Here is a 26547-nt window from a genome sequence, read left to right on the forward strand (position 1 = left end):
GTAGTGTTTCAGTCCAATCTTACAGTGCTAGACCCAAACATTGTGTGAAACATCCAATACATTGATGTCTAAAGCAGCAGAATGTTTTTAGACCTTAGTTGGCTATAGAATCTTCTCTACCATCTACAGGATTTGCATAAATACAAAGGCTTTAGTACAAATTCATGAAAGTGAATACTAGTTTAGATTCTCTGAGGAGTTTTAAATTCATGAAGGACACGGGAATGATATTAGGCCACACGGCTCAGTTTGTGATGGGGTATCACATTCTACATGACTGAACCTGACCACACCGAGGCTTTGTAATGTGCACAATATAAAACAACCCCACATGTGCATCTGCTCTAGTAATTACAGGGGAATAAATGTGTTTATGCTTGCAGATTGTGACTTGAGAAAGGGCTGATTGAGACCAGGCAGTGACCAGGGACTAATTCAGTAGCCGACAATTGAATTAAATCTTCACCTGAACTAAAACAGAGCTCAGAACTCATTTTACAGCTAGACATTGCAACAAGTGACAAATGGGAACAAAGCTGTGGAATCATGCAATGCTATGGAGCACTAAGATTGTGTTTCATGTACTACTGTCAGGATATAGTAACCGTTTGAGCAAAAATGACAGTTTATTTTCTTTTTTTAAGTTACCAACTGAATCCTGGTTCATGGAATGTGGCGGTTATTATTGGAATCCTGATTCACCAGCACACAGGCGATTGATATGAGCTAAAAAGAGCAGTTTGAAACGGCTACGCTGAGACTTGGCATTGTAATGTCATTCGGTCTCTGATACAGGCACACAGGTCTTGGACGTCTGAGATGTTCCTCATACCACCATTCTTATGGAATGACCTGTATATGGACATCAGCTGGCGTCCTGCACCCCTACCATTTCAAAATCCAAGCCCCAGTGATTACTAACTGGAAGCATGTCATTCAACATGTTTGTTTCAACAGTGTAGTTTGAAGCTTTTGGGCTTCAACATTTTTCAGACGGGTAGTTTTACACTTCTCTATTTGTAGGTATTCATGGGGCGACTGGCTCAGAAGGTAGTGGGTTCTCCCTCAATTAGAAGATTGGCAGTTTGATCTTCTGCTGTTGATGACACGTAACCAAATTAGATTAGTTGGCACGTTGCATGTTATGTGTTCAGTGGTGAGCAGGGTCGCCCTTCAATCAGGATCGGCGGTTCGATATCTGCCTCTGCTAGACAACCATGTTGTCCGTGGGCAAGACACTTAACCAAATTATTCCCGCAGACTGTTCCTGTGGTGTATGAATGTGTGTATGAATGTTAGTTAGTCCTGATGGGCACCTTAGTTCCACTACCTTGAATAGGTGAATGATGAGTAGTGTGAAAGCGCTTTGAGTGGCCTTCTGTATGAATGGCCCTACAGATGGATGAGTATTAAGTAGTTCACACTACTACGTTTCCATTTAATTAATCAAGGTATGGTGTTGGAAGACATTTTGTTTGATATTTACCAACTCATCTCACTTACATTTTTATAATTAAATTTGTACAAACCACAGTTTATGCACAGGTCTAGAAATAGTAATAAGGCTATGCATGGTACCTTTTATTTCAGTAAAGGAAATTTAAAATGCTTTAAAGAAAACATTGAGGCCAATGCAAATGAGTCCATGGCATGAGACAATGAACCAAAATTCTTTACAACTGCACCTTCCCATCAAGTTAGAATTGATTATTCTGTTGGTACTGTTATTGCATAGTCCATATTAAAATAACGAAGAGTACATTTGTGAATACCCATCACATCTTCTCTGTGGTTTTTGTCCTATCGTACGCACTTAATACATTTACTTTAATGATAAAACACTAACGTACATTGTGCCGGTGTCTCTGCTTGTCTTCAGGGTAAGGACCATCCTAGCTTCATACCCCCTCTGCTGCCCCCTGATGGTCTGAAAGACAACAGCACAAAAAGTTATTTTACATTTGCAAAAAAAAAGGAGACAACAAGCAGGACTTAAACCGCCCAAGAGCCAGGCCAGAGATTGCAAATAAATGACTGCGGTTTAGGAATCAGTGGTGTCAAAAGCTCTACTGAGATCCAGCTATAGAAGCTCTGAGTCCCCACTTTTATGATTGCAGTTTCTATTGAAAGTGGGCTGAAGAGATTAGGTAGTTGGGCCAAAAGTTGCGCAGAAAAGAAAGTAGTCTTTCTATTACTTTTGAAAATAATGAAAGGTTATTGACTCTGCAGGAAGGTGTGGCTTCTTATAGAGGTTTAACCGCAGCAGTCAAGTGGGTGTGAAATAATCACTTAAATTGCACTCGGCTTCTAAATTGAAGAAAAATCATCCTTACTTAAGCTTCAGAAAAAAACAATGATTACGGTGGGCATTTTCACAGACTGTGTTCTCTGAACTTTTAGTATTGCAAACATGTGTATCAACACATCTTTTAACAAGGCAAATTTAATTCTGGATAAGACTGGCATGATATTTATACCTCAATATTACTTAAGTTGCCATTGCAATGACAAAAGACAAATTGATTTCCTATGCAAATTAAGCGGTGACTCCCCACTAGGCTGGGCTCTCCTCACAACAACTCACTAGTCCAATTTCTTTCACCGGGTAGTTCAAAGGGTTTCACCCACAAGGTCATCCTCTCTGAGCTCATCGTCCAACATGATATCGTTAGAATCTAGTCAGGGATAAGCAGGAAAAGACCAGGTATATGTATACAAGTAGCATGTCATATATAACAACTTTTCATTGTATTATTGCTGTATTTTATAATATATACTATCATGTATATGCAGAAATGTTACAAAATACCATTAGCCTACCATGGACAATGATAGAGAGGCTATGGCTCTCAGATGAGAAGTTGTGATTAAAAACAAAGTTGTGATAAACACAGCTGTAGTTCCCTTTGTAGGCCTCATTTGCAGCACTAAACATGATGTGGGCAGAGTGATTGACAGCTGGTTGGGTGTGTCTGTGGGTTTGGTTGAAGCCAGTGAAGATGAGTATTGTGGCTCCACAGAGCAGTTTATGGTGAAGCTTTGGCCCTTGGAGAGTAGCACATCCTGCTGCTGATTGTTAGAGGGCCCTCTCATCATGGAGAAAACGGACATCTTTGGCTGAAGCAAGATGTCTGCAGGCGAGGACGTAAGGAGATATGACATAAAGCTGATGCAAATGTGACTTTATAAATGTAGGAGTGCACAAGCTTCTATCCCTCTGCCTAAGAACTATCCACTTCAATTCAATTCAGTTTATTTTGTATAGCCCAATATCACAAATTACAAATTTGCCTCAGAGGGCTTTACAATCTGTACACATACGACACCCCTGTCCCAGGACCTCACATCGAATCAGGAAAAACTCCCCAAAAATAACCTTTGACAGGGAAAAAAGGGAAGAAACCTTCAGGAGAGCAACAGAGGAGGATCCCTCTCCCCGGATGGACAGAAGCAATAGATGTCATGTGTACAGAATGAACAGCATTTACAAAATTACATAAACACATTACATGAATATGACAATGTATGAATGGAACTCCAATCCATGAAACAGAAGGAGGTAGAGAGGAGGGGGCGGGGCATCAGCAGGGCCAAGGTGGGAGGCCGGCTCACCAGGCATCAGACAACTCCAGGTCCAATGGACCCTATGAGACGTGAAGTCACAACGACTCCGGGGAGGAAGCAGAGTTAATAAGGTGCAATGGAGAGATGTAAATTCATCCATAAGGAGAGAGAGAAGAGGAGATAGGTGCTCAGTGTATCCTAAAACATCCCCCAGCAGCCTATAAGCCTATAGCAGCATATCAAGGGGCTGGACCAGGGCAAACCTGATTCAGCCCTAACTATAAGCACTATCAAACAGGAAAGTCTTAAGTCTATTCTTGAATGAGGTGACTGTGTCTGCCTCCCGGACTGAAAGCGGAAGCTGGTTCCATAAAAGAGGAGCTTGATAACTGAAGGCTCTTGCTCCATCCTACTTTTTAAGACTCTAGGAACCACAAGTAGCCCCACATTTAGTGAGCGCAGCTCTCTAGTGGGGCAATATGGTACTACAAGCTCCTTAAGATATGATGGTGCATCACCAATCAAGGCTTTGTAGGTGAGGAGAAGAATTTTAAATGTGATTCTTGATTTTACAGGGAGCCAGTGCAGAGCAGCTAATACAGGAGTAATGTGATGTTCAGGGCCCAGTAAAATAACTTCAGTTTTGTCTGAGTTTAACATCAGGAAGTTGCAGGTCATCCATGTTTTTATGTCTTTCAGACATTCTTGAATTTTAGCGAGCTGGTTGGTCTTTTCTGGTTTGATCGATAGATATAATTGAGTATCGTCTGCATAGCAATGAAAGTTTATGCAGTGTTTCCTGACAATATTGCCCAAAGGAAGCATATATAAAGGTAAATAAAGTTAGAGTTAAAAACTCCGTGATTAACGTTGGTGGTCATTGAGGCTTTATTGTTTACAAATACAAATTGAGATCGATCTGATAAATAGGATTTAAACCAACTTAGTGCGGTACCTGAAATGCCAATCGACTGATCCAGTCTCTGTAATAGGATGTCATGATCAATGGTGTCGAACGCAGCACTAAGGTCTAATAATACCAGTACGGAGATGAGTCCTTTATCTGATGTAATTAGAAGGTCATTTGTAATGTTCACCAGTGCTGTCTCTGTGCTGTGGTGTTCTCTAAATCCTGACTGAAACTCCTCAAATAAACTATTCCGATGTAGAAAGTCACACAACTGATTTGAGACTACTTTCTCAAGGATGTTAGAGAGGAAGGGAAGGTTAGAGATCGGTCTGTAGTTAGACAACACCTCTGGATTAAGAGTGGGCTTCTTCAGGAGAGGTTTAATTACAGCTACTTTGAAGGAATGTGGTACATGGCCTGTTAGCAAAGACACATTAACAATATCCAACAGAGAGGTGCCAATTAAAGGCAACACGTCTTTAAGCAGCCTCGTTGGGATGGGGTCTAAGAGACAGGTAGACGGTTCAGAAGTAGAAACCGTTGAGGACACTTGGTCTAAGTTAATGGGAGAAAAGCTATCCAAATATACACCAGGGCATACAGCCGTTTCCAAGGCCACTCCTCTTGATGACAGATCGGCAGTGGTTGAGGGCAAGAGATCATCAATCTTGCCTCTAATAGTTCAAATCTTTTCATTGAAGAAGTTCATGAAGTCATTACTACTGAGGTCTATAGGAATACACGGCTCCACAGAGCTGTGACTCTCTGTCAGCCTGGCTACAGTGCTAAAGAGAACCCTGGGGTTGTTCTTATTTTTCTCTATTACTGATGAGTAATAGGCTGCTCTGGCATTACGGAGAGCCTTTTTATATGTTTTAAGGCTGTCTCGCCAAACTAAGCGTGATTCTTCCAGATTGGTGGAACGCCATATGCTTTCGAGTTTTCGTGAAGTTTGCCTGCATGCCACTAGTGCATACTTGACTTTCTTTTGGGCTTCAGCCTGTTTGTTCTTGATGTTCAGAGCTCTCCATACTCCCTGATGCTTCATCTCCAGCCTGCCAGAGCAGAGGCTGCCTGCCACGGCCAGCCGGGCATCAACAGGCACTGAATGAGGAAGGTGGACAGTGAAGCTCTGATTCAGTTTCAGTTGTGAGGTTGTGGATATTGCAAAGGAATCAGCAAACACAAATAGGAACGTGAATAATGAGTATTTAACAGAAATGTAAAAAGTCTGATTCATTCATTCTAAATCACAGCTTTATTTCATATTATACTTTTTTACATTTAGTGGCTAAATGTGGGCAAAACCATTCCCATAATTTATATAATCTCTGTATGCAAATGTCATAATGTCCATATTTTTTTATGGCTGCACCAAATGAAAAACACTCATTAAATGATGCCAAAAAACTATGGCATTATTTAATACATCAAATAACTAACTTATTACACTAAATTCTGTCTGACAGAATTTCTTTGAAAACATTGGGACATTGACAAGACTTTTATTACATTCCTGCATGGGATCATAGGATTGAACATGTTCCACCGTGGGGTTAATCAATAGAAACATGTTTCACAGTAGATTTCAAAACTAGAATTTGCATGCCAAACCTTAAACCTATAGGTCACAACAGCTGTACCTTTTATGTGTGAGGGGACATCAAGGCAACAGATTATAGTCATGTAAATACTTAAATTCAATTACTACATCATACGCATGTGGGCTAATCCATGATTTTGGAAATTTACATGAAAAGATTTTTATAATGTTCAGAATTTTCCTTCCTGATGCACAGACCTGAATAAAAGACTAAACTGAAAGAACAACGACTCTACTATGCCCAAACTGCCTCAGCAGTCAACGGTACTCACCACTAGACTGGCTCTGACTGGAGATCTGTTGTCAGCAGAAGAAAATACCAAAATATCTCTGATCTGAAAATTAAACTGGATGGACAGCAGTTTCATGTAAACACAAATCTGACCCTACATTCACTTTTGGTAGGGTCTGGACTCTGCACTTTAATGCACAAGTTTGTTTGCACAATTGTTTCTGCAGCCTATCTAGTTGCTTCACCACATGATCACATAGATCTTTGCTCCAGCATGAAAAGTTTGCTCTTAGCTCGACACAGCTTGCAGGAAGATTAGCTATGGCTGGGAAATTGAATAAATAAGAGTACAAATCTGTAAATAATCAGGGCCTTCGATATCCACTTCAGGCCGGGGTGTGTATCCAGCTAGCTGAAGCTCATTGTAGTTAAAAAAATAAATAAACACATCAATAAAGAAATCCAAATTAACTTAAATACACGTAAATACTGCATTGAATGCATTAAATAAGTATAAATGAACATGCAACCCTCGCCTCCTCAAACATAATCAGAAACTTCTCAAAGTTTAGTCCTTAAAAGTGCTAAGGTTATTATTGTAGGAGATTTTAATATTCATGTGGATGTTGATAATGATTGCCTTAGTACTGCATTTATCTCATTGTTGGACTCGATTGGCTTCTGTCAGAGAGTACAGAAACCCACTCACTGCTTTGGCCACACCCTCCACCTTGTTCTTGCATATGGCATTGACATTGAGCATTTGGAGGTCTTCCCACAGAACCCTCTTCTGTCACCCAGTGGCGGCTGGCCAATAGAGGGCCACAGGGCCTGGCCCCACCCACCTTGAGCCCCCCCCCCCCAAAAAAAGAAAGAAAGTATACAAAAATTATAATATTAATTATATTTATAAATTATACAAATTGTCAATATTTGTGTTTGAGATATGGAATATACCCAGTAATATTTGTAAAATAGGATATCTGCGCAAAATATCTGCTTTTCCGGCACTTCCTGCACCTCCTCTTCGCCTGTCTGCATGTCTTGGCTGCGCTGGGGCCGAATCGTTTTGGCCCAGAAGAGTCGGGTCTAAGAAGCAGTTTAGCCAATTACTGATTAAAGATATGAATGAGTGATATACAATTTAGCCAATCCGCGTCCTAAAATAGGTTCAGCTTTGGGCCAAAGTCATCTGGCACAAAAGCTGCGCGGCCAGCGCGAGCACTTCTCTTCCAAGATGACCCGACCCGGTAAAATCAACGGGGACAGATCCAGCATGGACAGTTACGGGAGTAACGGACATGAAGCACTTGTTGGAAGAATTAAGAAAACATGAGAACACCAGGACACACATGGATAACTCCTCAAGCAGCCATATTGGGCAAAGTGAACGTCACTACCAGCTGGACGACGGACACAGGATTGAGGTGAAGAAACACAATGAGGAGGTGGATCAAAACAGGCACAATTTAACCCTAACAAGGTTCATAGGGGCATCTTAATAGATAAACATGTTTAACATTTATTCCAACACTGACATAATAAGGACATCTTATTTATACCATTCATTATATTTATATAATATATATATATATATATATATATATATATATATATATATATAATTGTATAAATAAGATGTCCTTATTATGTCAGTGTTGGAATAAATGTTAAATATTTAACTACAAAGTAGAAATGCGTGTTTGATACTTTTTTTGCATTGAATCAGACAGGGATGTTTGCTGAAATTGATTGGATGGACACCAGGTAAGCAGCATATCCCAGGGCAAATTCAGCTACATCACCTGAATGTTGGCCCGTGAAACACACCAAACTGGATTCAAAGAAACTCAGCGGGTGTTTTCTCTTGATATCCATCCATGATGCTGAATTGAAGCTTGTTGGTGAATTGAAGCTTGTTGGCCTTCTCCGACACTCCTTCGGGGGACATGGGTCTCACAGCTTTCTTTTGTTGTCATCCTACATTTCTGTCACATCAATTTTGTCTGTAAGGTTAAAACTGCCATGAGCATGTCTCAACTAGATACAACAATTTAAATATAAAGAAAATAGAATAACACATGTAAATACCACTGTTGTGTGAGATTAAATGAACAACACATTCGGTAACACATAACTTAAGGCAGCTGTGTATATTACTGTATACTACTATCAGTTATATTCAGTCATGATCACCTTGTAATATTGATTTTATAGTTCAATTCAATTCAGTTTATTTTGTATAGCCCAATATCACAAATTTGCCTCAGAGGGCTTTACAATATGTACACATACGACATCCCTGACCTTTGACCTCACATCGGATCAGGAAAAACTCCCCAAAAATAACCTTTGACAGGGAAAAAAGTGAAGAAACCTTCAGGAGAGCAACAGAGGAGGATCCCTCTCCCCGGATGGACAGAAGCAATAGATGTCATGTGTACAGAATGAACAGCATAGTATGCCCTATCTGTGTATATTTTTCCAACAGGCTCAACATGTCGGATAACATACCAGGTACAACATCCCAATGATACCTGCTAAGACAAGTATATTAAAAGTATAACAGTTTATGTACCACCTGAAACCAGTGGTTAAAGAGTATATTTTACTTAATTAAAAATACACCGCAAGAAGAACAACTTAACCTGCAAAATGTTTTGTATTAGATGCAAAATGTATTGAAAGTATCAAAAGTAAAAGTACTCATAAGGCAGCAGAATGACTCATGTCAGTATGATTATTAGTGGATTAGTATTACATATAATACTAATGAAGGTTTAATGTGATTAAAAAGTAATTAAATATTAAATTAGTGCAAGATTAATGATAACATGGGTAGAGTGGTTGGCCCGTAACTACAAGGTACCCGGTTCAATCCCCGCTCTCCCCATAGTTCACGTTGAAGTGTCCTTGAGCAAGACACTTCAACTGGCTGCTCCCTGCTAACTAAGGATGGGTCAAATGCACAGAAGAATTTACCCACGGGGATAAATAAAAGGATACATTATTATTAGTATAGCTATGGATGATAATGTCATCAACATGCAGGTTAGTTTATCAGATATGTCACCGTTAAATTGATTTGACATTACTCACATTAGGCTTAATTCAGGAAGCAGGCTGTTAAACAGTGATGGGAAAGGTAACGTCAGCTTGAGACCTTAGCTCGTCGTTCGTAAAAATGTTATCGAGCCATCGATCGGGTAGTTCATTAAAATATCGAAAATAATTTGTATTGATAAAACCCCCAAAATTGACTTACTTTCGAAAAGCCGGCAAGAAGGAGTTTGGCTGTCTTGTCATCCACCGCACATCTCCGTGAGCTCGAACATTGTTGGTAGCCGTCGAGGCAATTCTTGACAGCGATAGCTGACGTTTTATCCAAAGCGACTTACAATAAGTGCATTAAACCATGAGTCCAAACTCAGAACAACAAGAATCAAGTACAATTACCTACAATCGGTTACCTACCGATTAAAGATAACGACGGACAACGATTCGAAATTAAGTCAATATTGATATTTGACATTTGACTCATTAACGCTAACGCTAGCTACATAGGTAAAGTTATCTAACATACCTGTCCCATCACTGTATACCGTAGTATACAGGGAACCCTTAAACATGCATAACAGTTTCCATCAAGACTCACAAAGAAATGTTATTGCAAATTTTAGGGTAATGTATGAATACACCTCAACAGGTGGCTCCGTGGCGCAATGGATAGCGCATTGGACTTCTAGTCAAGCACTTGAGAGGTGATTCAAAGGTTGTGGGTTCGAGTCCCACCGGAGTCGAGCTTTTTTTCATCGTATTCTTGCTGCATAATCTTTCTTGATTTAAATACGCGGTCATATATGCATTTGCAATAATTACAGATAGCATACACGTATTATTAGGTATATACATACGAAACATACTTAACTCAATAAGCAAATACATGTTGGCAATTCAGATAATTGTGGGAAAACAGAAACATTTATCAAGTTAATTGTTTATGTATTCATTACAGCTTGTAGTTATTTGCTAATTTTATTTATGAAATACATATTTATTAATTTAAGCTTTTTCTGTACTTGCAAATGTATTTGTTGCTGACTGCGAAATGTTTTCTTATAAACAAATGTTTATATTTTATACAAAAGTCTGTATGGGTGTGTATTAATTAATTAGGTAGGTGGTACTAATCTAACTGTAAAGTGGGAGTGGTCACAGGATTTATGCAGCTCAACTTTTGCTTCACAGTGAGGTTAGTACCATATCCCACAAAGAAATAAGAAATATAGATAGACAAAAATAAATACATAGTATAAATGTATTTTGTAGAGGTAGGAGGCATTAGATATAAACAGGAGACAATGATTATTTACTTCAACCACTAGATGGAGGCCATTTTACAAAGTGTCATTCCATGTGCAGTCTAATAATCTCCAGCCATACAGAGTCATGGTGAGAAAGATCAACAAACAACATCAAACATCCAAACAGGACAGAGGAGATGAGAGAGGAAGTCTCTGAGACTCTAAAGACAATGTAAGACCAGAGTGTCTGGCAGTTTGATTCAGTCACCAATTAGATCACTGATCATGGGAATACTGAGGATATTAATAGCCTTTCTTCTTCACATGGCTGCCACTCTGGCGGTAAGAAACACCAACTCATACTCATACTGTACTATAGTATTCTAATCATGCCATATTTCTTGCAGATGGGTATTTTTGTGAACAGATTTTGATTAAGATTGCTGCCTTCATATCAAAAAAGGTGATAGGATTTGTTGTGTTGTTGTGACAGTAGTAAGAAATATAATTTACAAAACAGCAACAATCTCTTTCCTCAAACCATAATAATAATAATGCATTTTATTTGTAAAGCTCTTTTCATTTGAAAATAATCTCAGAATGCTACAGAGCCAGTAGATAGTTAAAAAAACAAACTATAATAGAAAAGAAAATAGCTGGCAGTGATTTAACACAAAGTCAAAAACGCCTTCCTGAATAAAAAGGTTTTTAGGCCAGTTTTAAAAGAGTCCAGGGTCTGTGTTGCCCTCACGTGGTCAGGGAGACTGTTCCAAACCATGTCCCGGTTACACTATCCACAGACCCCACAGTGGACAATTTTTTATAGGGACTATTTGTTTGGTAAATTACTAGTTCCAATGTAAAACTACTCATGGTAGATTATCCAAAGTAACAGGAACTTTGTTTCTGGAAAGATGTGCTGCTATTCATGTTTTTAATGTAGTTTTTCAACGTTCAAAACAATAGCTGAAGACAAAGCAGACATGGTCAGCCAAAACTCTCGAGTGGCACCTTTTTATGTACGTTTGTTTCTGTGAGATTCAGTACCTTGATGCTGGTTTCATGTTCAGGGGGATCAATTCATGTCTGCTCTCGATAGTTATGCTGCTTTTGTGTCAACTGACCCATGTGATTACAGCTACACATTTATTTTGCAGCTTTACTCTGGACTGGGTCCTCGATTAAATTACATACTAAAATCGTGCCTCTGAACCAATGCAAGAATACAGAATACATCTTGAGGGCAGCTGTGACTATAATAAACCTTATAACAGCTAGCAGCCTTGTTGTTATTCTGACCTCCATGCCCTTTTCACCCGTTTGATCTGTGATTGTTTGAAAACTGCAAAGATTATAGATTATTTTATTTTTTGACCAATGACATTTTAGAGGGTTAATTTTCTTTGCCTAACAGTTCTGTTTTTTATCCAAGAAGCACATTGTTAACTGGTTCTGACTGTAACCCTGGATCTGCCAGTTAGTAAATTGGTCTTTCTTTCTCTCTCTAGGCTCCTGTGCCGTGTGAGGAGAAGGTGATCCGTTTGGAAGCGGAGATCCGGCGTCTGATGAAGGTGATCAACGACCAGCATCGCTACATCCAGGGAGCTCCACAATAGCCAGGCCCCAGCAGCTGGAATACATACCCAACTTACACATGGGCCCCGAGAACCTCTATAGAGGTAGGAGAGATTTCCATTTGTGCATTTTGAAATCTTCTTATATTGTGTTAATCTACCTGCCTAGATACATACAAAGCAAGTTAATTACTAGCTACTTACCTAACACCAGCTATACCTTAAAGTCCCGGCAGAGTCTTTAGCACAAGCGCTAAAGCGATGCTAATGAGTGTTTTTATTTATTCAGCGATCAGTTATAAAATAAAAGGGACTGCTTGTAGTGGCAAAACCCACAGAGAATAATCACCAACTCTGAGATCGCCCCGGTTACAGAGCCATTTACACTCTTTTAGCTCATTGTTTTGGTTTTCTGGCTTGCACACTCTGGACCTGTAAATGTTAGCCAAAACAGCTTTGTAAGGCAATCATGCCAGGTCTTGGTGTGTGTGTAGTCCAAAGAATATTCATAATGAAAGCCCTGTTTTAAAGCCCTGATAACCAACTTTTTATCGAGCAGCCAATCAGCAGATAGCATTTTGCTTAGTCAACACTTTGTCATGACCCTGTAGCTGCATCACCAGTAATAAAAAACCTTCCAGCTAAAAAGACTCTCTCAAACATGTATAGCAAATATGTCTGTGTGTTTCTGTTTGCATCTATTGTATCCAAAGCTTTTCTTTATCTACCTGATTTGAATGTTTAATATTGTATATCTTTGTGCCTTCAGACTGCTCTGAGGTGTTTGCGGACAGTAATGTGGCCAGTGGGCTGTATGTGATACGTCCCAGATGGCTCTCCCACTGCACTGAGTGTCTACTGTGACATGAACAATGGAGGAGGATTGGACTGTCTTCCAGAGGAGGAAAGACGGCAAAGAGAGCTTTGACCGGTGTGTGTGTGTGTGTGTGTCATATTGGAAGTTTGTCTACATGTGTCGAGAAAATGTGACATTGTAAGTGGAATGTAGAATCAGTATGTGCCCCCGGTGTGTGCAGAGCCTGGGTGGAGTACAAGCATGGATTTGGAGACCTCTACTCACCCCGATGGAGAATTCTGGCTGGGCAATAAACCTCTACACGATCTCACTTCACAAGGTATGTCTATCTGTATGTGTGTGTGTGTGTGTGTACACGATTTGTTTGACCTAATAGGAGCGTCGCCTACTGAAACTCGTGTCTTCTAGGAAACTATGACCTGCGGATCAACATGGAAGACTTTGAGGGAAATCAGCGCTAATGCAGAGTACAAGAACTTCAAAGTGGATGATGAAAAGGTGAAATGGAGACAGTGTACAAATAAAAGTCACCTATCGTCTCATAGGTGAGGGTTTGTAATAAGAGTTATCGCAACAAAAAGTTGATTAATTCCACAGGATTCAACATTTTGAACCTAGTTTGCATTTACAAAAAGTGAGTTATCTCATTCTCCTTTGTAGAATTGAATGCATTTAAAAAAAATATTTAAATTCTGCAGACTGGATTACATACATTTCTGTCTGTAATCCACTACATTATTTTTGTATCTTGTAAAAACAGCTCGTAACCCTCTGTCTGTCCATCTGTCTCGCTTCTGATAAGCATTCTTTTTCAGTCTATAACCTTGCTCTCTATTCACTTCCCATAACAGTAGCGGTCTTATTTAGACTATATATGGAAACAACAGTAAGGACATCTGGCTCCAAAAATACCAAAGCACTTTTCGCAACAACAATGATTCATTCAAAACTCTTTTCTTTGACTCCCCTGTTTACTCAAAGGACCAGTACCAGTTACATGTGGGAGACTACACTGGGAATGCAGGGGACGCCCTGGCTGACGTCCACGGCCGCCCCTCTGCCGGGAAGAAATGGACCGGTCCAGGCAGTGGGGTCAAGTTCAGCACTTTTGACCAGCTGAATGGCGTTGACGTGGAAAAACGATGCCAAGTGTATTAGACACAGCAAGTCAGGATGGTGGTTCAGCAGGTAATATATAGATACTTCAGTTTCACTATGGCACTACAGTTATGCTGTGAAGAACCACATTTGCAAATAAATAGAAAAAACAAGGGAGCAAAAAATTCAAAATGACAACACACACATACAGTAATTACTGCTGGCCAAGTGTCTCATCTCTTTATTTTTATTTTACGTCCTCATCACAGGTGCGATTCAGGCAACTTGAACGGTCAACTACTACAAAGGGCCGTACCAAGCAATGGCTGATGACGGGGTTGTGTGGTACACATGGCACGGTTGGTGGTACTCCATCAAATCTGTGGTCATGATGGTACGAGCCGCTGACCTCGAGCATCCGCCCACCGGTCAGGCGCACCGTTGCAGGAACAACTCGACCACAGCAAAGCGGCAGGGCGACGTCATTGACATTCCTCATGGCCAATAGGCTGAGAGCAAGTCTCCCTTACTAGAGCTGAACAACACACTTTGACTTAATTCACATCCATTGAAGGTGTGAACATTATGTTAACTGGGTGAAATCAGTTTCATCTCACTCACGTCCTGTACTTACCTTTTTGACTTTTTCAGAAATGTAAAGCATTGCATTTATTTTAATATTGAAAATTAAACAATGTTGCTTTGATCTAATGTCATATTTTATTTATTCTATGTCCAAAATAAATCTGAACATAGTGAATTGAGAAGAAACTGGGTACATCTGAGGTTTTTCAGGACAGACACCAGATAGACAAAGTGATTCCGTAAAACAGAGGCCAGTTATCGGCCAGTTCAGGAGAGTCTGGGAGCTTTCTCTGTGGAAATGATCACTGGCAGGTTTTCATGTGACCCAAAAAATAGGACAGATATTAACTGATCAGCCACTTGTTCAGCCTTGCCTTGTTTCTGTTTGGGCACAAGGTGATTTAGAGGAGGGGGGGGGGGACACACACACACACACAATAAAGGGGAGAGGGGTGAACACCGTCCCGGCAGCACACTTCTTTTACATATTTGGCTTTGTGTCTCCGAACTGGGCTGCTCAGATTAACATCCAAAGGTGATTGATTACATTCCACATAGATTAAGGTAGATGTTGTGAGTTTACATGAAGGAACAGATATCCATTGGATCAACAGATCAGGTCAGTAATTTGGTCAGTTCCTGAGATGAATAAACAGAATATAAGTTCCTGTTTGCCTAAAAAGAACACCAAGTTCATCCACTTCTTCCAGATGTCCAAAGCAAATAAGTAATTGAGCTTCGGCTCTTGGGGGAAAACGTCCTCTTTAAAAAGAAGGGAAAAAGTGCAAAAGAATCTGTGCTAATCCATCGAGCAGGTACCCGTCATTTTATGATTTGCCAAACCCAAACACTTTGAGTCTCTATCCACAAACCTACATATGCCACACATCCAAGGTTTTTCTCATCACCTCTTAAGAAAGGAGCGGTATAAAAGAACAGGATGAGCAGGACTTAAACAACATATCGGAAAACAGGTTAGGATAGTCATAACAAGAGTGAGGCGCCTTGTACAGACCCTGAGGTGTGCCAGTTATTAATGCTTTCTTCAGAAAAAGAAGAAAGGTTTGTTGGAGAACCAGGCATTTGGTAGAGAGCAAGGCCAGTCCCACTCAGACATAAGTGCATCGGTGCCACTGCAATGCCTTATCACTTTCAAGAGAAGCGTCTTTTATGCAATTTACTCCAAATGTACAAGTGTATCATTAATATCCATCAATACTGCTGTGACTGAAGTCTTTATCTTGTAAAGGTTACGAGGACAAGCAGGACGGCGCAGGAGAGGAAGCGGTTGTCGTTTCTTGCTGGGTTATCTGGGCGATACGGGTGCAGTTGTGGGGAAGGAGGTAGAGTTCCGCGGTGAGGTGGGTGAGAGGCGGCGGGGACTCGACAGTACGTCACCGTTGTGCAGCTTCCACAGCAGCTCCTCGTTCTCCATGGACAGACGCTTGTTTACCTTAGACTCTTTCTGCAGTGTCTGCTGGAGTTTGGCTTGTTCACTGGACAGCTGTCTGCAGGGGGAGACACACTGAGGCTATCAGAGTCCAGGTTCAGGACGTTAAATCGAGTTGAAAGGAATGCCCTGAACTTGGATTACAATATCTTTAGTAAGTGCTTCACGCAGGTCAACTTTTTTAAAGCGTAAAACTGAACTCTCAAAAATAACTAACAGAGGTCAACCGTCCATGTGTGATCCAACAAAAATATACCCCTGTATTGCAAAATTGATTTTGGTCTGCTTTAACTGGAAATTCTCTTTACTTCCCAATAAATCAAATGTTGTGAGAAAAGGAAAATATCAGGTAACCATGGTTGTCACAGGACTGCAATAAACCTATCCAATCATTTCATGCCTGCTTGTCTACTTTCCAGCGGACATGCACTCATTGCGCTTCACCAAATCTTCCAAAGCTGCTATGTACAGGGACATTGGACCTCACAGGGTACATTGGACCTGGCTGTGTCTGAAGCCGGTCTTTGGCTCCTGGGCCCTGCCCCCTGACCTCCTTGCCCTGCTTCCTGCATCCTGCCCCTGGCCTGGACCTGGCCTCCTTCCTCAATGGCCCTGCTTCTTTGTGCCTCCTGCCTCAAGGGCCTGGCCTCATGCTTCATTGGCCCCGCCTCTTTCGCGATGCCTCCTGCCTAATGGGCCTCCTGCCTCCGGGCCCTGCCTCCTGCCATGGCCCTGCTGATGCCCTCCCCCCCCTCCTCTCTTTTCTCCTGTTTCATGGATTGTGGAAATCCGGATCGTGGTCCATGCCTACTACTCATTAGTCATAATTTCTGTCATATTCAATGAATGTGTTGTAACTCTGTAACTCTGTTCATCTGTACACATGACATCTATTGCTTCTGTCCATCCAGGGAGAGGGATCCTACTCTGTTGCTCTCCTGAAGGTTTCTTCCCTTTTTTTCCCTGTGAAAGGGTTTTTTGGGAGTTTTTTGGGAGTTTTTCCTGATCCGATGTGAGGTCCTGGGACAGGGATGTCGTATGTGTACAGATTGTAAAGCCCTCTGAGGCAAATTTGTAATTTGTGATTTTCGGCTATACAAAATAAACTGCTGAATTGAATGTTGACAGAGACAGATGGATAATCTGAGGCAGATAAAGATGGTAAAATTAACGCCTCTGCAGAGAGATGAGTCACCATCTCACACACATAGCACCTGGAGTACATACTTGGAGAGAGCAGCGTGTTTGTCCATCCTGGCCTTGTAGTCCTCGTTCTCCTGTTGGACCTTCGTCAGACACTCCTCCAGTTTCACATTAGTTTCCAACTGTGACAAACACAGCCGCACAAAAAGACTGTTGGGTGTATATGCATACAAGCCTCTGAACAGTGTCAATATGGCTGGACTGCATGTTTTGTACAATTTGCCCTCAAAACAATGTAAAAAAGTGATGTTATTTTCAGAACATTGGACTCTTGTGAGACCACAGTGGTGCAACCCAAAATGATAATATGTGAGAAAGACTGGTGTCTACCAGTTTGTCCATCTCCATGAGCTTCTTCTCCTTCTGGTGCAGCTGGTTGTTCTTGATCTCCAGCACCACCTTAAGACTGTCCAGCTCCTGCTCCAGGTACACTGTGTGGGAGGCCTTCTGCGCAAACAAACAAACACATGAACCTTGAATGCTTTCTGTGGGGAAAGCACAGTAATGTTGATTACAAGTCACCATCAATCTCCAAAAGGTTTGTGTTTGAGTCACTATGACAGAAAGTTATTATTATAGATGTAACCATCTTTACCAGATTCTTGTCAATGAGTATCTGCCTCCTCTCCTCCTCTGCTTTCAGCTTTTCATTCAGAGCCCCCTTCTCTGCTGACAGCTCACATATTTTCTCCTAGTAAGAGGGACAGAGGAGGACAAAGACAGAATAATTATTGGATGAAGACTGAGCTTTGGTTCATACCTCAGAGTAGAAACCAGTAATAATAATAATAATAATGCATTTAATTTATATAGCGCTTTTCATAATACTCAAAGACACTTCACATAATTAAAACATCCTAAGAGCTAAAAAATAAATAAATAAGAATAGCTAAAATACAGGTAAAACAAATAAAACAAATAAATAGGGACTTTGAGTCGCTCGGACCCTGATAAGAAAACAAAAACAACAACAAAAAAAACAATCACACATTAAAAGCAGTTCTGAACAGGTGGGTTTTGATTTGCGATTTGAATGAGGAAAGATCAGTGCAGTCTCGGATGAGTTTGGGGAGAGAGTTCCAGAGGGAGGGGCAGATATAAGAAGGCTCTGTCACCCCACGTCCGGTGCCTGGTCCTATGTGGGATGGACAGGAGATCATCAGAGGAGCGGAGCTGACGGGATGGAGTGTGGTGGTGGAGCAGGTCGGTGAGGTAGGAGGGGGCCTGATGGAGTGTGGTGGTGGAGCAGGTCAGTGAGGTAGGAGGGGCCTGATGGAGTGTGGTGGTGGAGCAGGTCAGTGAGGTAGGAGGGGGGCCTGATGGAGTGTGGTGGTGGAGCAGGTCGGTGAGGTAGGAGGGGGCCTGATGGAGTGTGGTGGTGGAGCAGGTCGGTTGAGGTAGGAGGGGGCCTGATGGAGTGTGGTGGTGGAGCAGGTCGGTGAGGTAGGAGGGGGCCTCATGGAGTGTGGTGGTGGAGCAGGTCGGTGAGGTAGGAGGGGGCCTGATTATGGAGGGCTTTGTGAGTGAGGAGACGGATTTTGTATTGGATCCGTTGTGGGACGGGGAGCCAGTGAGGCTCTGGAGAACAGGGGTGATGTGATCACGGGAACGGGAGTGGGTGAGCAGGCGAGCAGCAGAGTTCTGGATGTATTGGGGTCTGTTAGGATGTTGGAAGATGGTGCCATAAAGAATACTATTGCAGTAGTCAATTCTGGAGGTGATGAAGGCGTGGATTAAAGTTTCAGCAGCAGATGAGGAAAGTGATGGGCGGAAGACGGGCAATGTTTTTTAGGTGGAAGAAGGAGGGTTCTGGTGATTTGTTTGATGTGATGTTCAAATGAGAGGTTGCTGTCAAACATGACTCCGAGGTTGCGGATGTGAGGGGAGGGAGACAGAGTGGAGTTGTCAATGGTGAGGCAGAAGTTGTGACAGAAAGAAACTGTCTATGTTAAACCATACGAAAAATGTCTGCATTTTTTAAATGTTACAAAGGGCAAACAAAATATTGCTGTGTAGTCAGACAATTTTTTCAAACCAAACTAGAAAAGTTTCTTGTTTGATTGCTGCAGCACCTGTTATGTGAGCAAACACATCGAATGGCATTAAGGAGAGTGGAGAGCCCAAAAATTGTTTATTTGTCTTACTTGTCTTATTGTCTTATTGTCCAATGTTATGCACCACCCGCCAAGACAAACTCCTTTTATGTCCAACATACTTGGCAATAAATGGTTCTGATTCTGATATTGTTGCAAACAAATGGAGGCAGATGGAAGCACAAAAAAATAAGTTATATTGAGCAGAACTATTCAAGTGTCTGGTATCCATTCATTGACTCATGGAAACATTTTTTTTTTTTACTTGGAGCAGCTGGGGGTTAAGTGTCTTGCTCAAGGACACTCAACATGCAACTATCGGGGATCGAACTGGGTACCTTGTAGTTACGGGATTACCACTCTCCCCATAAGCTACAGCCGACCCATTGCACAGACTAATCAGGAAATGCTTTATTTAGCAATAGGTTAGCGAAAATGGGGCTCCATTTTCCTTAACGCCATTCGATAGAACACTTTTGTGGGACATAAAAGAGCCTAGGAATGTAAGTACTATATACAATGTATGTAGTTTTGGGGTGAACTACACCTTGAAGTATGTTTCTGGTAAGGAACACTGACTAAAAAATGTTTTTAAACGTTACAATAAGTGTCAGTTTGTTTCATTACGGATGTTGTACACTTTCTTTTGAAACTTCAGTGTTACGTTCTCGTACAGAAAGAGATGTTTCAGTCTCCTTCAGTGTTTTGTTCAGGTTCTCCAGGTCCGTCTGCTGGATCCTCTCTAGCTCTGAAATGCAGAAACATACATTAGCATAAAATGATTGAGCAAACTGCCTGACTAATCAGTAATGACTCATCTTGAAAATATGAATTCCAAAGCGATAAATGCCTGAACAGTTCAACATAAAAAATCGCTTATGATGGTTTAGTGTTCAAAGTCCTCAGTTTTGTTTTTAATAGACTATTCCATATGTTGAGCTGTGAAAGGTGTTGTATGTGTTGGTCCTGCACACACCTTGTAAGGAGGTATCATACTGCAGTTTGAAAGACTCCATCTTCTTGCTGTAACTCACTTCCTGGTTCTTCTTTTCTGCTTCCTGTTGGTTCCTTAGCTCCTCCACCTAAAGGATGCAGGCGCAAAAAGTGAAGCCATGTGAAACTAAGAAATGTCTGATCGAATCTCTTACTGCTAGTTTATTTGAGCTTCTGGTTCTGTCCATTGGGATTATTTTATTACAACTGTGGTGCAGACTGTTGGATCACATCTTTGACAGAAGGTTGAAAGTGTATGTGGGGTAATTGGAGGTGTTGCTGCAGCACAAACACAACGTATATACATGGATGTAAATGAATGTACATCATGAGTATTCAACTCTGTATTTGTTTCATAATAACACTTGGTTTAATGGGAGAGACGTAGGATCTAAAACGCATTTTACAGGTAACTCTTTGTTACTGTATACTGTATAAGAGTGACTGTAACAACACAGTGTGTGTGTGTGTGTGTGTGTTCCAACCTGTAGTTCCATCAACATGCGGCATTTGTCGGCCTCCTCCTGGTACGTCTGGTGGACTTTGTCCCACTCTGTTTGGTAAAAACTCATCAATCTGACACATACAGAGGAACGTTCAATTCGAGACACAAGTTACATACAGTAGAATCAGCAACAGTATGGTAACATATACAAAAGAAACGTTCCATATACTGTGTGTGAGGCTGAGTGTCCAGCTGTAAACACATCAGCAGAAGTGAATACTGCACCTGTCCTCCAGCAGCACAAGCTCCTCCTTGTGCTGCTTCTGAAGCCTGTTCAAGGCCTCCTCCAAGCTGACGCACACCTCCTCCTTCCCCTTCTGGAGACGCTCGCAGCCCTGAGACGATGCAACTGGAAGGAGAAAAGAGTATGTGCTTCTGATTGAAAACACGTCACTGACCTATGTTTCATATGACATTTTCTTGCTATTGTAATGTAAAATAAGAGCATAAACTCAACTAGAATTAAACATTTTGTCAAACAATATCTCAAATATACAGTAAAGGAAACCAGTGATAGAAAACTAAACTAAATGACACAGGGCTGCACACACAGAGATATATACACTTCATATAAGACCAACACATATCTTGGTGAAGGAGAGAAAAGAATGACCTGGTTTGGAATCAGCAGTTTATTTATAGTTAGTTTTAGTTTATTATAACATAAGATCAGACTTAAAAATCATTTTTGAGGGTCAGGGGAGTGGAGGCCAGATGTGGAGTTGGTTTGCCATCATTTAGCTACTATTTTGACCATTTACTATTTTAACAAGCGTGGTTAGGCTCAGCTGCATAGGGGACGGAGCGAGGGGTGGTTCAGGGAACAGTGCCGAAATGAGGTGTAGTCAGCCTCAGCTGGGGTCAATCTGTGTTCGTGTCTCTTCCTGATAAAAACAGGAGTAGTGGCTGAGGAACGGGAGAAGCGGGAAGCAGAGGTGACGGAGCGGAGAACCGAAGCGACCGGGAAAAGAACAGCATAATTTGCAATAATAAAAAACCCTAACAAACTAAATCCATGTGTTGCCCTCTTTGTGCCTGCCCGAGACTCACATTATTGTATTCCAGAATATACTGATATGAGATAATTAACATATTTCTCATTGTGTTTGTGTGTGCGGGTCTTCCTCAGCATTCCATGACAACCGCATTCCAATTTAATTACTCTTACAGCAGACAACCCTGAAACATCTGCATACTTCTGAGCTGAAAAGTCAGCTCAGAAGTATGCAGCACGACTCATTCTCTCTCTCGCAAGCACATGCACGCTTATGTGTCTTTATATCATTGCCATCATCACACGCCATTTTGATTCAAGTTTGTTTCTATTCTGAAATATTTGTATAGCTTTTGAAGCAGTGATCTGTAGGCCTACTGGAGCAGCAGAACGGTTCATCTACCAGGAACATATATGGATGCCATCACATTAAAGGTACATTTGATAAAAACAACAACCCTGTACACCAGTGGTTCTTAAACTGCGGGGGCAGTGCGGAGAACGTCACATATTACAAAAGTATGTGTAAATGTTTACGTTACGGTTACGGCGTTCACAGGTTACGCTTGCGCATGCGCGATCTCGACTTCCAAGATCCTTTGCGACTCCCGTGTAGCTTAGTAGCTTAGCTAAATGAAGAGCTCGTTAGGCTTCTGAGCAGTTACCTGACGGAACACGGGCTGAAATGGGAGAGTTGTGTGACTTTCTGCACAGACGGTGCGCAGACCACGGCAGGGAAAAGGAAGGGCTTGCAGGCGCTGATCAAGAGTCTCTCCAAATGTGCAATGGACACACTGTCATTCACAGAGAGGCGCTAGCAGCCAGACAGATGTGCCGTGAACTACACGAGGTTTTGACCGATGCCATCAGCGTGGTCGTGTTCATAAAAACAAGAACCCCGAAAGCACGACTGTTTTCTGTACTCTGAGGAGACGGAGCTTTCAGCTGTTTCACAGGTTGAAAAGGGTTGTCGCGAGTGTTTGAGCTCAGAGACATTAAACATCCGTCTTATGCATGACATATATATGTCATACAGGACAGTACAATATAATTGAAACTGTACACATATTATTCTGCAAAGGAGGTGGACTCAGTTTATTATTTATTTTATCTTTGTAACGTTACACATGCATACACTTTTTGGAGTCAAATTATATTAATATTAATTCAATTATAATTATTAATTTGCAGGCAAGTTTACTGATGAAGAATTTCTGATGAAATTGGCCTATCTCAGTGACATATTTGGAAAGCTTAATGAATTCAATCTTCATCTTCAAGGCAGAGAGGAAGCTGGAGATGTGGGTCAGGCGACTCATCAAGGGAATATTACATTACATTACATGTCATTTAGCTGACGCTTTTATCCAAAGCGACTTACAATAAGTGCATTAAACCATGAGTCCAAACTCAGAACAACAAGAATCAAGCAAGTACAATTTCTTCAATAACGTTAAACTACAGAGTACTATCCGTAAGTGCCATTTAAGTGCTACTAAAGTGCTAAACAACAAAGTGCTATTGGTAAGGGACATTTAAGTGCTACTACGGCATTTAAGTGCTACCTATTCAAGGTATAGTCGAAAAAGATGTGTTTTTAGTTTGCGACGGAAGATGTAGAGACTTTCTGCTGTCCTGATGTCAATGGGGAGCTCGTTCCACCAATGAGGAGCCAGCACAGGAAACAGTCGTGATTTTTTGAGTGTTTAGCTCGAAGTGAAGGAGCTACAAGCAGATTGGCAGAAGCCGAGCGAAGTGAACGGGCTGGGGTGTACGGTTTGATCATGTCCTGGATGTAGACCGGACCCGATCTGTTCGCAGCACGGTACGCAAGTACCAATGTTTTGAAGCGGATGCGGGCGGCCACCGGTAACCAGTGAAGGTCGCGGAGGAGCGGAGTAGTGTGGGTAAATTTCGGTAGGTTGAAGACCAGTCGAGCAGCTGCATTCTGGATGAGCTGTAGAGGTTGAATGGCATTAGCAGGTAGACCTGCCAGGAGGGAGTTGCAATAGTCCAGCCGTGAGATGACCAGAGCCTGGACCAGAACCTGTGCCGCCTTCTGAGTGAGAAGGGGTCGTATTCTCCTGATGTTGCACAGCATGTACCTACAGGAGCGTGTTGTTGCGGTAATGTTGGCAGTCAGGGAGAGTTGACTGTCGAGCGTCACTTCGAGGTTCCTGGCAGTCGGAGTCGGAACCAGCACTGAGTTGTTGAAGTTAATAGTCAGGTCGTGGGTGGGAGAGCCTTTTCCTGGAAGGAGGAGAAGTTTCAGTCTTGTCCGGGTTAATTTTCAGGTGGTGAGCGGACATCCACTGAGAGATGTCGGTCAGACAGGCAGAGATTCGTGCTGCTACCTGTGTTTCGGATTGGGGAAACGAGAGGATCAGTTGGGTGTCGTCAGCATAGCTGTGGTAGGTGAAGCCATGCGAGCGAATGACAGAGCCAAGAGAGTTGGTGTACAGAGAGAAGAGAAGAGGACCAAGGACTGAACCCTGAGGGACCCCAGTAGTCAGAGGACAAGGCTCAGACACAGATCCTCTCCAGGTTACCCGGTAAGAGCGGTCGGTGAGGTAGGATGAGAAGAGTGAGAGCGCGGTGCCTGAGATACCCAGGTCCTGGAGGGAGGACAGGAGGATCTGGTGGTTCACTGTGTCAAAGGCAGCGGAAAGGTCTAGAAGGATGAGGACAGAGGACAGAGAGGCTGCTCTAGCAGTGTGAAGCTGCTCAGAGACAGCAAGGAGGGCAGTCTCTGTTGAGTGGCCTGCCTTGAATCGAGACTGGTGGGGGTCTAGAAGGTTGTTGCAGTGAAAAAAGGAGGAGACTTAGTTAAAGATAGCTCGCTCTAGAGTTTTGGAAAGGAAGGGGAGGAGAGAGACAGGTCTGTAGTTATTGACTTCAGATGGGTCGAGAGTGGGTTTCTTCAGGAGAGGGTTGACTCCGCCTCCTTCAGAGAGTTAGGGAAACAGCCGGTTGAGAGGGAGGTGTTAATAAGATGGGTGAGAAAGGGAAGAAGGTCCGGAGCAATGGATTGGAGAATGTGAGAAGGGATGGGGTCAAGGGGGCAGGTGGTTGGGCGGGCAGAGGTTACCAAGGTAAGAACTTGATTAGGAGACAGGGGGATAAAAGAGGAAAACAAGGGGGAAGAAGGTGAAGTTACTGGAGGTGTAGTTATGGAAGATGGATTAGTAAATGAAGAGCGTATGTCGTCTATCTTTTTTGTAAAGTAGTCAACAAAGTGGCTTGGTAGAAGGGGTGGAGGGAAGGGGGGGACCAGGGGGGTCAAGGAGGTTGGAAAGAATTGAGAAGAGCTTTTTAGGGTTAGATAAAGAGGATTCGATTCTGGATTGATAGAACAGACTTTTGGCTGCAGAGATGGACGCAGAGAAGGAGGAGAGAAGAGATTGATAGGCAAGCAGGTCGCTGGCGTGTTTGGATTTTCGCCATTTCCTTTCCGCTGCTCGCATAGTCGCTCTCTCGGCGCGCACCGGTTCGGATAGCCACGGAGCCGGAGAGGACTTGCGGACCTTTCGAGTCGTAAGAGGACAGAGAGAATCAAGAGAGGACGACAGCGTAGAGAGAAGAGTGTCAGTGGCGAAGTTAGGCTGCATAAGTGCGAAGGAATCGGTTGAAGGGAGTGCTGACAGAACAGAGGAGGCCAGAGAGGAGGGTGAGAGGGTGCGAATGTTGCGACGGACAGGTGCAGAATCCGTTGTGGGAGGGTTGTTAGTTCCAAAGAGAGGGAGAGTGTAAGATATGAAGAAATGGTCAGAAACATGAAGTGGAGTTACAGTGTGGTTAGCTGTAGAGCAGTTTCTGGTGAAAATATAGTCAAGGTGGTTGCCAGCTTTGTGAGTAGGAGGGGAAGGACTGAGAGAGAGCGCAAAGGAAGACAGTAAGAGTAGCAGGTCCGATGACTTCTCAGTCTGGATTTTAAAGTCACCCAGAAGGATGAGCGGGGGGGCCATTTTCTGGGAAGTTTGATATGAGGACATCTAGTTCTTCCAAGAAGTCTCTAAAGGAACCAGGAGGACGGTAGAGAACGACAATGGTTAGATGAACCGGATGAGTAACCGTCACTGCATGAAACTCAAAAGACAGTGGGGTAAATGGAAGCGGGTAGAGAGCAAAACTCCATTTGGGTGAGATGAGTAGACCTGTGCCACCACCCCGACCAGAGGGTCTGGGTGTGTGGCTGAAGAAGAAGGCCGAGGAGAGAGCAGCAGGGGTTGATGTGTTGTCTGGTGTGATCCAAGTCTCAGTGAGAGCCAGGAAGTCCAGCGATTGCTTGATAGCGAAGCCAGAGATGATTCCTTTGAGAATCTGAGTGGATTTGAACTAATACTGATAGAACTTGATGGCTCACACACATCTGCATTAAGTTTGTTTTGCACCGGTTGCACATTATTGTTTTGAAAAGATATTTAGGGTAAAACTCTTTATTGCCAAATATTTGAACTTGTTTTATTTAGTTTTTCACAGGTTGCACTTTATTGTTATTATCTTGTAAAGATATTCAGTGTAAAACATGTTAATTGCTGCCACAATAAGCTATTTGCCAAATATTTTTTGCACAACTTTATTTGCATTGTTCCAACAAAGTGATTGCTCTTTTTATTGTTTTT

General features: G+C 42.2%; 2 protein-coding genes and 1 non-coding gene across 4 annotated transcripts in view; 2 read left to right on the forward strand and 1 right to left on the reverse strand.

Annotated features, from left to right (window-relative positions):
- Window positions 1–10017: 10017 nt before the first annotated feature.
- On the forward strand, window positions 10018–10109 carry trnar-ucu. Its single transcript is given in 2 exon segments — window positions 10018–10054; window positions 10074–10109. It is a non-coding gene; the product is annotated as a tRNA-Arg (tRNA).
- Window positions 10110–10884: 775 nt separating this feature from the next.
- Window positions 10885–14678, forward strand: LOC117734893 (fibrinogen-like protein 1). The gene is given in 16 exon segments (XM_034539224.1): window positions 10885–10955; window positions 12122–12214; window positions 12216–12236; window positions 12238–12292; window positions 12957–13012; window positions 13014–13070; window positions 13072–13118; window positions 13225–13267; window positions 13269–13323; window positions 13413–13462; window positions 13464–13502; window positions 13986–14135; window positions 14137–14192; window positions 14372–14396; window positions 14398–14529; window positions 14532–14678. Coding segments are annotated over 16 exon segments (996 nt in total). The 5' UTR covers window positions 10885–10898; the 3' UTR covers window positions 14592–14678.
- Window positions 14671–26547, reverse strand: part of LOC117734880 (microtubule-associated tumor suppressor 1 homolog A-like) — a 46432-nt gene continuing 34555 nt past the window's right edge. For both annotated transcript variants that reach the window (XM_034539215.1, XM_034539206.1), the window contains exons 7-14: window positions 21157–21280; window positions 20912–21002; window positions 20410–20515; window positions 20108–20181; window positions 17936–18031; window positions 17671–17787; window positions 17365–17462; window positions 14671–16195 (exon numbers count right to left, since the gene is read on the reverse strand). In XM_034539215.1, the coding sequence (XP_034395106.1) occupies window positions 15994–16195; window positions 17365–17462; window positions 17671–17787; window positions 17936–18031; window positions 20108–20181; window positions 20410–20515; window positions 20912–21002; window positions 21157–21280 (908 nt within the window). In that variant the 3' untranslated portion in view covers window positions 14671–15993. The remainder of the gene's footprint in view (window positions 16196–17364; window positions 17463–17670; window positions 17788–17935; window positions 18032–20107; window positions 20182–20409; window positions 20516–20911; window positions 21003–21156; window positions 21281–26547) is intronic.

This window comes from Cyclopterus lumpus, chromosome 1 (assembly GCF_009769545.1).
Source record: "Cyclopterus lumpus isolate fCycLum1 chromosome 1, fCycLum1.pri, whole genome shotgun sequence".
In the NCBI taxonomy this organism is placed as follows: Eukaryota; Metazoa; Chordata; class Actinopteri; order Perciformes; family Cyclopteridae; genus Cyclopterus; species Cyclopterus lumpus.